This window comes from Thunnus thynnus, chromosome 5 (assembly GCF_963924715.1).
Source record: "Thunnus thynnus chromosome 5, fThuThy2.1, whole genome shotgun sequence".
NCBI lineage: Eukaryota > Metazoa > Chordata > Actinopteri > Scombriformes > Scombridae > Thunnus > Thunnus thynnus.
Window position 1 is genome coordinate 8,029,137 of NC_089521.1, and position 12,313 is coordinate 8,041,449.

Below are 12,313 nucleotides of genomic sequence, written 5' to 3' on the forward strand. Positions count from 1 at the left end.
ATTGTTGTGGATGGCAGACAGTGAATGTAATAAAAACCTATAAATATATGGCAAACAGTCAAGCAAATAGCATACGTCAATGCAGAGAGTCTCAGTAACAGATTTAAATGCAGTCGTTTCAGCAGCAGACAGACTGATAACAGTTTCATTTTGTAAAGAACATATTAATGTTACAAGACTTGTCAACCTCCAGTTTGTAGCTGTTGCCACAGGAAATGAAACTTAAATTATCAAGCCTGTTATAGCTGTGAGCCAGCCTACAAAATTGCTAAAACATCTTTGCTCTTGTTATTGATTTGCCTTGAAACTATCTTTTCTTCGTATGAACAACAAAGGATTGTTCTTTGTCTCAAACCATGTATAAAAAAAAAAGGAATGAAAACGTACATCAAGTAAAACAAGTACTCAACTTGAGACAGCTGAACAGAAACACTAGCAGATGTCAGATAAAGTGTGTCTCTCAAGCTATTCATTAAGCATTAAGAGTCAAGAATATACAGTATGCACAAACATGCATACAGATCTATATACACCTTCTACGTTTGTTCATGTGTCTAGAGGAATGCTGATGTTCAGATTTAGGTTCAGTCTCGTCAGCTGTCAGACCAAGGGTTTTTTGTTCTTGTTTATTTGTTTTGGGAATGCGTTTTATGTTCTCAGGCATAACTACATAAATGAAATTCTCCATTTTAATTGCTTCTAAATCACCCAGTTTGATTGTAGTGTTTGTGTGCTAAGCCATCATAATGGGAGCGCAGTTTTCTCCCTCTCTGGCTCGGTACTCTGCTCTCATAATGGTGTACACACAGTCCAGCCCTTTTTTGACGTTTTTATTTGCAATGATTATTTATTGATTTTCACAGAGCGTGTGACTGGGTGACAGAGAGAAAGAGAGGCTGTTTTTTGGAAAAGGTCACTCCCCCCGCTTCTCCCCAAATCTCCACACCCCCCATCTCAGTTTTTCCATACAAGGAAGGAGAGTGTGGGGGCCCGGAGAACAAAAGTCCTTTCTTAGCGCCACATGTACTTCCATCCACCACTGTGTTGGCTGCTGGCCGCCGTGGCCCTTCAGAGGATCAATTAGCAAGCTAATGCCGGGCTAGTGCTCCAGATGTACACACCAGGAACTGTTTAGAGGTTGGGGTGCAGAGTGGGGGAGAGTTAGGCAATCTAGGTTTGGAAGCTGAAATAATGAAAGCCATCCGAAGCTTCTGAGTCACACTGTTCTTTATCAAATACACTGCGGAGCTTGTAACAAGTGATGCATCACAAGCTCAACCCATTTGGTTTTTAAGTTGCAAAATGTCATAACACACTTCCTTTTAGTCTAGATGTAGCAGGGCCTCTTTAATTAAAACTGATGCTGTGTTTACATGAAGCCATATTTGTCAGCATTGCATGATGTCTGTCAACCACAATGTCGAAATCCTGTTTCATGTTTTTAGAAAAAGTTATTTGGACAAAGTGAAACAATAGTAATTAGCCTGAAAAGCAACTTTGTGTGTTTATATTCTATATTTCATTTCAAAATGGAAAATGGTTATATCTTCTATTCATTTTTAAAGAGTTATGGTTAGAAAGAAATCCCAGCATAGAGTAGGGACAGCTGAACCAAACCAAAATGTAGCAGTTACATTTGCTAATGCCAAATTGACAGTCAAAAGAAAAGAGCTGATGCTGATTTACAACTTCATCAAAACTGTAATCAATGTCTTGTCTATCAGGACTACAGTCTCTCCCATTCTTTCCAGTTGCTAGTGGCTCCCTATGAGAGAGTGTTTTCATGAGGCCATCTGCGTGGGCGATCTAGACTTTTTTCATTTAATACTGAGACTGAGATGCTCAATCAGCCCCATATACATATAATTGTTCCAGCACAAGAGATCCTACGTAAGACTTTGGTATAATTCAGTCTGTCCTGTGCCAGGCAACCTCCTGAGAGTATCCTTTTTTTCTCAAAATAGATTTTTGGGGTAAAACAATTGAATTTATTTCTAACACATTTCCGTATTGATTATTTGTCCCATAACTAACTGATCAGCATGATGTTTTTGAGCTGCTACAGGCATCTGTAGGCATGGATTTGTTTCTGTTTTTGTAGCTTTCTTTTCTTCTCTTCTTTCTCTTTATTAAACAAGGACCATGCACAAAAAACATTAATCTCAAAATGAGAAGAGAAGAGATGATTTATGCCAGATTTAGCTATTAGCTCATTTCCCTCTGCGCTCCCTGGGCAGGTACACACAGAACAATCACCAGATGCTAAAAACATTCATTTACATACACCATTACATAGTCTCTATCACACTAATAGTTATACATACATATCTAAAGTAGAAGTACAATTCATTACAATTTAAAATCTGAATCATGGTGAAGTTAATGTTGACATGACTGACTTAAATATTGAGAACTATGTTGTTCCAATGTTCAGCTTTACTACAAGCTGTAAAAAGTAAATTTGTGTCCTTTCAGTAGTTGAATCTCAGAAAATAAATAGTCAACTAAACTGAAGTAGCACAGACATGTTAATGAAACATAGGGCAAAATCCTCCAGAATTAAATCAGTTACAATACTTTGATCTCAGTCAAAATAGAAAAGGATAGAAACAGAGCAAAGCAAGCTCCGAGCATTTGCTGTCACCCAGCATGTTCATGAATAATGAGTGGACTGTCCTAAAGAAGACCAATAAAGTAAACCCCTGATCTGGACAGTTCATGGTTAGGAGACCGTTCACTTCTAGTTCCAAGAAATACATGGAGTAGATTGTTAATGACATGACTGATGCAAAGAGTTAAAGTCAGATAGCAGAACTAAGTAGAGACTGTCAGACAGGCTGCTGTGGGCTTTGGGATTTTTCCCTGGCTCCAGTAAATAACTAGCTAGTGCTAATATCAGAGAGGGAACAGTGTTTTTCCTGCCTTTTAAAGGAGGCTCAGAGGCATAGTGGTCAGAGAGACTAACCCTCAACCAAATAACTCCCTGTGTTTGCAATCATCCACGCTGCTGAAGTGTCCTTGAGCAAGATATTTAAACCTACCAGCTCCTGGGGTGCTGTTGTGTAGCTGACCACAAGAGACGATAGATTTTCCCTTCAAGTCAACAAAGTATCATTAGTGTGAATGCTGAAGCGTTCACACTTTTGTTCTTCAAATCTTTATTCTTTTTCTTCTGTACGTTTTCTCAATTGCAAACTACTTCAACAACAGAAAGCATTCAAATATCAAAATGTTCAGCTCTTTAAGAACATTTATGCTATGACTTTTCTTCTGTCTACCTTTTATACTTTTAATAATAATAATAATAATAATAATAATAATAATAATAATAATTATTATTATTATTATTATTATTATTATTATTATTATTATTATTATTATTAATAATAATAATAATAATGATAATAATAATAATAATAATAATAATAATAATACAAAATATTAAGCTTTTTTCAACTTTTTTTTTTTTTTTACATTGTAAGTCAACAGACTGAATATTCTAACCTGATGGGCCGGATGGTTTGTTGCACAGAACCATCTGAGAAGTCGTCCATGGAAACTGTTTGGAAAAGGGCAGGCACTTTCAAAAAATACATGGCAGGTGATTGGATGAACCATCTGTCCATCGCCGTCTATCACCGCCTTACCCTGCAAGGCAGCTGGATTCGTAATGCTGAGGTGCTTGTGTCCGAACCACCGGTGATTCAGTTTACGTGTTTGTGTCTGAACCACCGGTGGTTCAGACACGAGCACGTAACCTAAAGCCTAAAAAGATGGATTCTTGTGTGATGTTGTGATCTTGTGGATACAGCTGCCTTGCAAAGTAATGAATGTTCAGAAATTTAAAAATTTGAACGTTCTGCACAGGGGCCCTGTCGTCATCGCAACGTGGGTTCTGTGCAGTGAAGCTATTTTTTAGAACATTACGTCATGCACACACACACACACTTTACACGCTACCTACTTTACGCACTTCACACACAAACACAGTGTCATTTCCGATTTTCAAAATAAAAGCCCAAGATAGTAATTAATCTTATAACAGGAAACTCAGGATGAGGCTTGTTTTTCAAAATAAAAGCCCATAATAGTCACCTAGTTTTTTAAAATAAAGGCCCCAGACCAACTATATCTTAACAGGAAGCTCAGGACGAGACTTGTTTTTCAAAATAAAAGCCCCCAGATGGTAACAGGTGCTCACCGGGGGGCCACATACAAGGCTGGAATTTCAAAATAAGTCACTCATTTCAGATGTCTGCATTTTCAGAAGTGCTTTACCATTTATTCTTCTTCTGTATGTTTTTCCGTTGGCTACTTCTGCATACTTTAAGCTGCAGAAACCATTCAAGTGTTAAATTTGCTCTTAAAGAACTTTTTTTAAATTGTATTTAATCTTTATTTAATCAGGCAGTCTCATTGAGATTAAGATCCCTTTTCCAAGAGAGACCTGTGAACAAGAAACATTCATAAGACATGATCACAATCAGCACAAAGAAACACCACAACTACACAGTAAAGAAGGGGTTAATAAAAACAGTTACAGGAATCATAAAAAAATATCAGATAAGATAATAAAGCTTTTTTTCTCCAAAGGGAATGTAAGACTCAAGTTTGAGGGCAATTTGCAGTTGATTCCATTTAAAGGTGCATAGTACCTCAGACCAGTTCTGCCAACATTGGTGTTAACATGAGGGATATCTAAAGTAGTAGTAGTAGTTACTGGATCGTGAATTGCAGTCACTAGATTTAAATGAGAGAAGCTGTGAGGTAGTTTGGATATAGAGAATTTTATAGATGAATAACATTAGATGGTTCTTGTCTATAAGGAAGTCCATCCAACCTTGTGATACAGAGAACACTGATGAGTATGAAATTTGTAATTTGTGATAAAGTGTAATGCATGTAATGTAATATCTCCATAGTCTCCAGACATGAAAGTTCACTGCACAATAGTTTCACAGTTGAAAGAAGACAGGCATCCTTTGATTCTATACAAGAAGCCTAGTTTGATTTTTAATTTTTGAGTCAAATGTTGAATATGAATCTTGAATGATAGTCTGCTGTCAAGCCAAATTCCTAAATATTTGTATGACTCAGCAAGAGTAGTATGGGCGCCATTTAAAGTTTTAATGGCAGGATAGTCAGAGTCACTGGTGGAGGTGGAGAATACCATGTACTTGGTCTTTTCTGCATTTAAAGCTAGTCTGTGATTAAGGAGTGATATTTGGAAAGCATCAAAGACAGACTGAAGACAAGTCAGGGCCTTGACCAGGGTGGAGCCCTGGGCATATATAATTGTCTCATCAGCAAAAAAAATGGACATTAAAGAATCGATTAGGTTGAATTATGTTATTTATGTATAGTGTAAACAGCAATGGACCAAGGATAGACCCCTGTGGCAACCCATTTCTGATGGTAAGAGGGCTTGATTGAAAGCCATCAGCAACAACAGTCTCTGTTCTCTCTGTAACATAAGAGTGGAACCAATTAAGCGTGGCTTCATCTAGACCTATACACTGTAGTTTATGAAGTAGGATTTTATGATCAAATGCTTTGAGAGGTCAATGAAGTGAGCAGCACAAAATTATTTTTCTATCCAGGGAGGAGACAATGTTATCAGTGACTGAAACTGCAGCTGTAATTGTGCTGTGACCTTGGCGAAAACCAGACTCCTGTGGCTGTAGTAAGTTTAATGAACCATTAAAAGTGCATAGTTGTAAATTGATTGATTGATGATTCTAGGATTTTTGCTAAGAAAGGAAGTTTAGACATTGGATGGTAATTGTTAAGATCAGAGACATCACCACTTATGTATAAGGATACTAGTAAGGAGCTTTTCCACAAAGCAGGAATTATGCCTGTTAAAAGGGTTTAATAAAAAATATGTGCTAAATGTGGACAGATTAAGGGGGCACTTAGATGAAGAAGATATGGGTCAAGATTGTCTGCACCAGTGTTTTTGCATGCTTTTAACCAAAGCAGAGCTTTGTGAACATCTGCACTACTTACCAAACTAAATGAAAATTTGCAGTCAGAAGAAACTGAGGCGTTGGGGACTCCCTCTGTTTGACAGCTATGGTAATTGTCTACAGTTGAATCTGCAGACATATTATTAAATAAAAGACCAGAGGAGAGGAAATGGTGATTAAAAGCTTCAACCATGGACGAGCTATCGGAAATATGACTGATACTTGTTTTATTTGTGGTAGGCGATGTGACCGTGATGAATTCTTAAGAAATGCTACAGTGTTCCAAAATTTGGTGGAAGTATCACAGGCAGAGAGAGCTCACTGATGATAATTTGGTTCAGCGTAATCATACTGGTCCAGATGTTTCTTTGTTGCTTAAAGGTTGCCACTGGATCTAGCCTGGGACCAGGCTTTGTCTCTGTTGTGGATGGCATTGGAGAGTTGTGGGGAGAACCAAGGACTGTATCTGTTTTTAATTCTGTGTTTTTTATAAGGGGCATGTCTGTCAGCAATAACATTTAAAAGATTGTGAAAAGTTTTCCAGTGCCACAGCAGGATCAGTAATAGAGAAAGTATGATCAATGACTACATTTTACATGCAAAAAATTTTCCGGTTTTTGCCCTTATTCCGAAAAAGACAATATTCCTATTAAGCTGTTTACATGGCTAATGAAAATGAATATTCCACTTATATCCCTGTTTACATGCAGAGGGTTTTCAGTGTTTCCTTCTGCTCTAGTGGGAACAAGAATCACAAGGTCTGTGCAGGCAGTGAAGTAAACTAGCAAGGTGAAAAACATTAGTGAGCTGCTGCCTGATATTAATTAGTGATATTGATATGACTGATATTATAAATGTATAGTTACAGGCACATCCAGTGCCTAGGTTATCCCATGATGTTTACTACTCTGCTGAGTGTTTTTGGTGCATCACACAGAGTCGTCACCATCAGTCCATGGCTGCATGTCAGGATAATAACCAATCCCTTAATCCCCATCATGGAGAAGGCGCGCTCTGTTTTTCCAGCCCGCCCTGAACAGATCTCCACTCTCCTCTCATTCCTCTTCTCTGTCTGCCTGCGCAGGGGTAAACAGGCAAGAGGCCGTGTGTCGCAAACTGTAGTAAAAACCCCAGTTGAGACGCATATTCCAAATGTGCTGTATACATGTCCAAAGAATGCTCCTAAAACTCAAATAATATCGGCATATCCCAAATGTCTTAATCGGAAAATTAAGCTTTTTCAAGCAAAAGTAATTTCATATTTCTGCATTTTCAGCAATGCTTTGCAATTTATTTCAACTGTCAGCATTCACAGGCATGTTCCGCAGGAAATGGATTTTCTAGTTATTTTTACAACTCTCACATCAGCTATTCTAGTAAACTTTATGAAATGAGAGGGTGAAAAAGCTGGTGGTTCATTGGGTTCAGATCTCACTGGAGACACCAATGCTAAATATGTCAGCAATATGTTAAAAAGCCTTCAGTACACTGACATGAATTTAAGAACTCAGAAATACCATTTACACTTCGTATATAGACAGACACACCTATCAAGAACATGATCATTCATTGCATTTCAATTTGTTGTCAGAAGTAGTTTTTGGGGTCTTTTAAATTTTAGACTTCTCAGCTTCTCACTGAGTGAAATAATTTGAAACTCTCTCTAAGTCAAGTGCCAAATAGGAGAAATAGTAATTGTGCCAGAAGAGTCACTTTCCATGCTGTGAGAAAGAAGTTAGACAGAAAGAAAGAGTTATAAAACTTTGCATGTTGCACAGTCAGTTTTTTAAAACAAAAGTCGTATGGACCACTGACAGTAGCAAACACAGTTTGAGTGGGTACCGTGTAAGAAATGCAAAGAACAAGAGCAACTTGTGTATTTGTTTAAAGAGTAACTCAACACCCGCTGAAAATCTTGTTTGTGCTGACCTCCACTGATTTAACATTACACACCAACTTAATACCTTGATGTTTTCTTTTGTTTGTTTGTTTTCTTTAAACAGCTTTCTTGCTGCAGTGATATACAGGTGTACTCAAGGACACTGTGACATCACTGTTGGGTGTGGTTACCAGTGCAACCCAACCACACGCATCAGTGATGCTGGCTATGGTCATAGATGAAAGTTTGAAACTTTGAACCTGAGAGTGCAGTGAAACACTGCTTTCCAGCCAGCAGTGAAGTTACTCTTTAACAGCTCACTCTGGCTTTTGCTTCTTGTTCCAATAGTTTCTTGCAAAAATTACACCACCAGCAAAATACTGCTAACCTTGGTGATGAATTCATAACATTTCCTGTTATCCCTTCAAAGTAAAATTCACCCTGTGATTCACCAGTTGACCATTTTTAATGTGAAGCAAGTCTGTCTTAAAACAATATTCAGGAGCCAAAAATGATCATTGAAACATGTTTTTCTTGCTGTAATTATTCTGCCTGTTCATACTGGTTATTAAAATATCCCTTCCTAATGCGCTTACAATGTAAGTGATCGGGGACAAAATCCACCGCCTTCATTTAGTTCAAACATTCCATTAAAAGTTTATCTGAAGCTAATATGAAGCTTCAGCCATCCAAATGAGTCAAATCTCATAGATATCTTTCAACGTTACAGTCTTTTTAGTGCCAAAGTCCCTCTTTTTGTTATTATACTTCCACCACAGTTCAACAGGGAAACACTGTCGGAGGAAACACAAAGAGGGAATCTGATGCTAAAAAGACTGTAAATGTGTCAGATATCCACTTGATATGACTAACTCAGACTGCTGAAGCATCATATAAGCTTCACATCAACTTTTAAATGCATTTTTTAACAAAACAAGGACTGGATTTTATCCCCCATCACTTACATTGTAAGTGCATTATGAAGGGATCTTTTTATGATCAGTATGAACAGGAGGAATAATTGTTTCAATGTTTATATGTTAACCTAACAATCATTTTAAGACAGACTTGAAAAATGTGAACCCATCTTTTTAACAGTAACTGTATAGTATCTTCTGAGTCTCTCGTGTGGGAGTAGTCTGTTTGAATCAACTGAATCTGTTTAAAGATAATCAAAATCTTGAGGATTTGAACTTAAAGTAAACATGTATTTAGCAAGCAAAAAATGACTGAGCATGTAAACTCTAACTGTAATACCCTCCCTCACTGTCGTAAATCTTTCATGCAGCTCTCCTTCTGCACACTGAATGTATGTGTGTGAGTTTGCATTAATAGTTTCAGTGCAACAACAGTGAGTCTATTTAGAGGACCTGGAGTACTGGGAGGACCAAGCAAATGAAAAGCCATGGCTTCACAGTCAAACTGAGAATGTGTGTGTGCGTATAAGTGACAGTAGAACTATGATTTTTTTTTGTGAGTGTATTTGCACTTCTGTGTATTATCCAGATTCACACCAGTCATTAACTCTCATGTTCTAAATGTAATCCAGTATCATGGAGCTTTGAGAAGTGTGTTCCAGACTGGTAACGGCAGGGAATTTAGATTATTCAAGATTGTGAGTGATTAAAGTTCACTGCAAAATTTATTTTACAAGTTACACATTTATTGCAGTAGCTGCTGATGTTTCTCATCCTGACTGCAATGGAAACCAGACTAAAACTTGAACAAACCAGAGAGGAAGACGTTCACAGAGATACTCAAACTAGTTTTAAAAGGTTAAAAAAAACCATGTAGTTTTAACATCATGGCTGCAGTAGAAGTGCTGTCATGGACTACATGACTATTTATTCCTCTGTGTGTGTGTGTGTGTGTGTGTGTGTGTGTGTGTGTGCTTTTCTTAAGCCTTCTGGTATCTGCACTGCGTGTTTTTGTTAGCATACGGAAGTCCGTGCTGTTTTCTCTACCAAATTCTGTTGCGCTTAAGTCAGACATGTGAGAATAGCAGCAGAATAGCAGTCAGTCCTGCTGAGCCTGGGGAACTTGTGTGCATGTATGTGTGTGTGGAGCTGTGTTCATGTGTGACCATGTGTATCCTTTGTGTGTGTATGTGTGTGTGTTTTGCTTTTGTGGACCGTCTATATCTCGGTCTTCGTCCAGACCCCCCGTCTCAGGGGAAGAACAGGATATACATAGACCTCTAAGTAATGCCACTGGCAGGCACTGACACACAAACGCACACCACAGCAACACATGGTTATTGTCACTCAGAAAGCTGGCGTCTCTAATTGTTTTCCTTCATCATTGTAATTGAGGGCTGGTATTGTTTTATGTGCATGAACTGTTTGATGATGTCTGAGGCCGAGTCAGATCTGTGATAATGCAGCGCTCAGTGAAAATAACAGATTTTCTGCTACCCTGGAAAGCTGACAGTACTGTAAGACGCTGATTATGTGCAAGTTTTGGAAAGTACAAAAAATCCAAAATGATTCTATTTAAGGCCTCGAAAAGTATTCAAATTAAATGTTAAATTCAAATGGCAGGGGACTTAACTTTCTATGTCTGTTGGTATCTGTTTCATTCTCCTCACCTTAGTGATCCACAACTTTAATAAAGTACTCTATTAGGAATAGATTAGTTTTACCATCATAGCAGCATAATCTGTCATTTCCTTCCTCTCCTCTTGTTCTCCTTCTCCCTCGTCTTTCCTGCTTCCTCCCAAGGGTCTTTACATCTTTACTCCTTTATCCCTTCTCACTTTTCCTCTTCCTCCCTCCCACTCTCTGTCTCTCTCCTTTTACTGTTTTCTTTCCTTGACATGTTTCTTTTTCCTTGTCTCTATAAATCAGCACTGTTACTATCACCAGTGCAGCTTTTTTATACAACCACCCACTCTCCACATGCTTATTAAAGATGTTGTAGGAAAATAAAGCATCTCACACCCCCCCTTTTCTGTCCTCTCTCAGCTGGGAGAAGCGTGTGGACCAGCGGGGCAGGTTCTACTACGTGGACCACAACACCAGAACCACCACATGGCAGAGGCCCACGGCTGAGTCTGTTCGCAACTATCAGCAGTGGCAGAGCCAGCGCAGCCAGCTGCAGGGTGCCATGCACCAGTTCAGCCAGCGCTTCCTCTACCAGGTACTCCAAGCCTTCACCTGCTCCATATACATGAACACAGCACTCTGGTTTTACCTTGCCGAGCCAAAGGTAGCATTAGTACTTAATTCACTTCAAAATAGGCTCCCTGAAAATATCACCTCTGCCTTTTTGTTTCCTCCTCAAAGCTAGCTATGTCACTTTCAGTTAGCATACGACCTCATAGAGTAGATTAAACACGTGAGCTCATTAAACCACATGGACATGATGAAACCAAGTTCATCCAATCAAATGTGACTTTGGGTGAGTAGCAAGCCACACCAGTTATATAAAACCACACTTCACCATTTGTGAGTGGTAGTAGCTAACAATATGGAGAGAGACAGGAAGATGCTGAGGTCTAATTCTTTCATCTCTCCCTCGTCCTCCTCCTGATCTAACAACAGGTGACGGTGTGTGTGTGGAGCCAACAGTCTGTCTCTGTAGCTCAGTTCCTCTCTGCAGCTCTGTATTGCGCTTAACTCTGTAAGCCCCGCCCACTTTTTAGTGGCCCAATCAAATGTGAAGGATTTGATTTATATCCCTCTTGTAACTGTACACTGGCCAAATATTCCGCTTCACAGCACGAAAGCTAAAGACGCTCTTAACTTCGTTTCACTGGGACTTTAAGCAGATGTGTCATGCAGTGTATAGTGGATCAGTATGTCAGTGTGTCTAACTTTCTATAGTTAACAGTAACTCTAATCTAGCTAGCTGATTGTTGGTTATAGCAGAAAGCCTTATTGATACTGGGAATAAAGCCAGACTTTAACAGAGATGTGTTAGCTGATGTCTTCAGAAGCCTTTCAATCCTACATTAACCTTTGAGAACATGTCATTGTTTTATGCTCAGGGCTCATTGCTGCGCTGTACGATTTCACCTGTCAATCAAATATTGTGACGATTTCTTTCTTTCTAATTTCTCTCTCGATGAAGGTTGAGTGTCTGATTGTGCCGTACTTTGTCTGTTTAGCCATGGTGGCTATCACCGCTCATGCTAACCGCCCTGTGCTTCTTCAGTCTATTCCAAACTTACCAGAAACGCATCTTGTGTGGCAGAGAACTGACCCAGACCACAGCACGACACTGGGTGACACTGGTTTCTTTAGAGCAGCACAAGGCAGTAAATTATTGAATCCTCTTAAGAAGATGTTAATAAATCTTAGACCACACTCACATTTACGCCCTTGCTTGTCTGAAATATTGAAAAAAAAGGCAAAAAAAATTGTATGTTTTGGAAAAGTCTTCCTTTGAGGTGAAATTATAACTTTTATTTTTCAAGATGCTCATAAACTGCATATTTTCCAGTTTTGTCACTTCTTGGTTCTTC

The 12,313-nt window shown here is 38.7% G+C and overlaps 1 protein-coding gene across 2 annotated transcripts in view; it reads left to right on the forward strand.

Moving 5' to 3' along the window:
• wwp2 (WW domain containing E3 ubiquitin protein ligase 2) overlaps window positions 1-12,313 on the forward strand; it is a 63,926-nt gene that overhangs the window by 26,760 nt on the left and 24,853 nt on the right. For both annotated transcript variants that reach the window (XM_067588990.1, XM_067588991.1), the window contains exon 10: window positions 10,812-10,986. In XM_067588990.1, coding sequence (XP_067445091.1) covers window positions 10,812-10,986 — 175 coding nt within the window. The remainder of the gene's footprint in view (window positions 1-10,811; window positions 10,987-12,313) is intronic.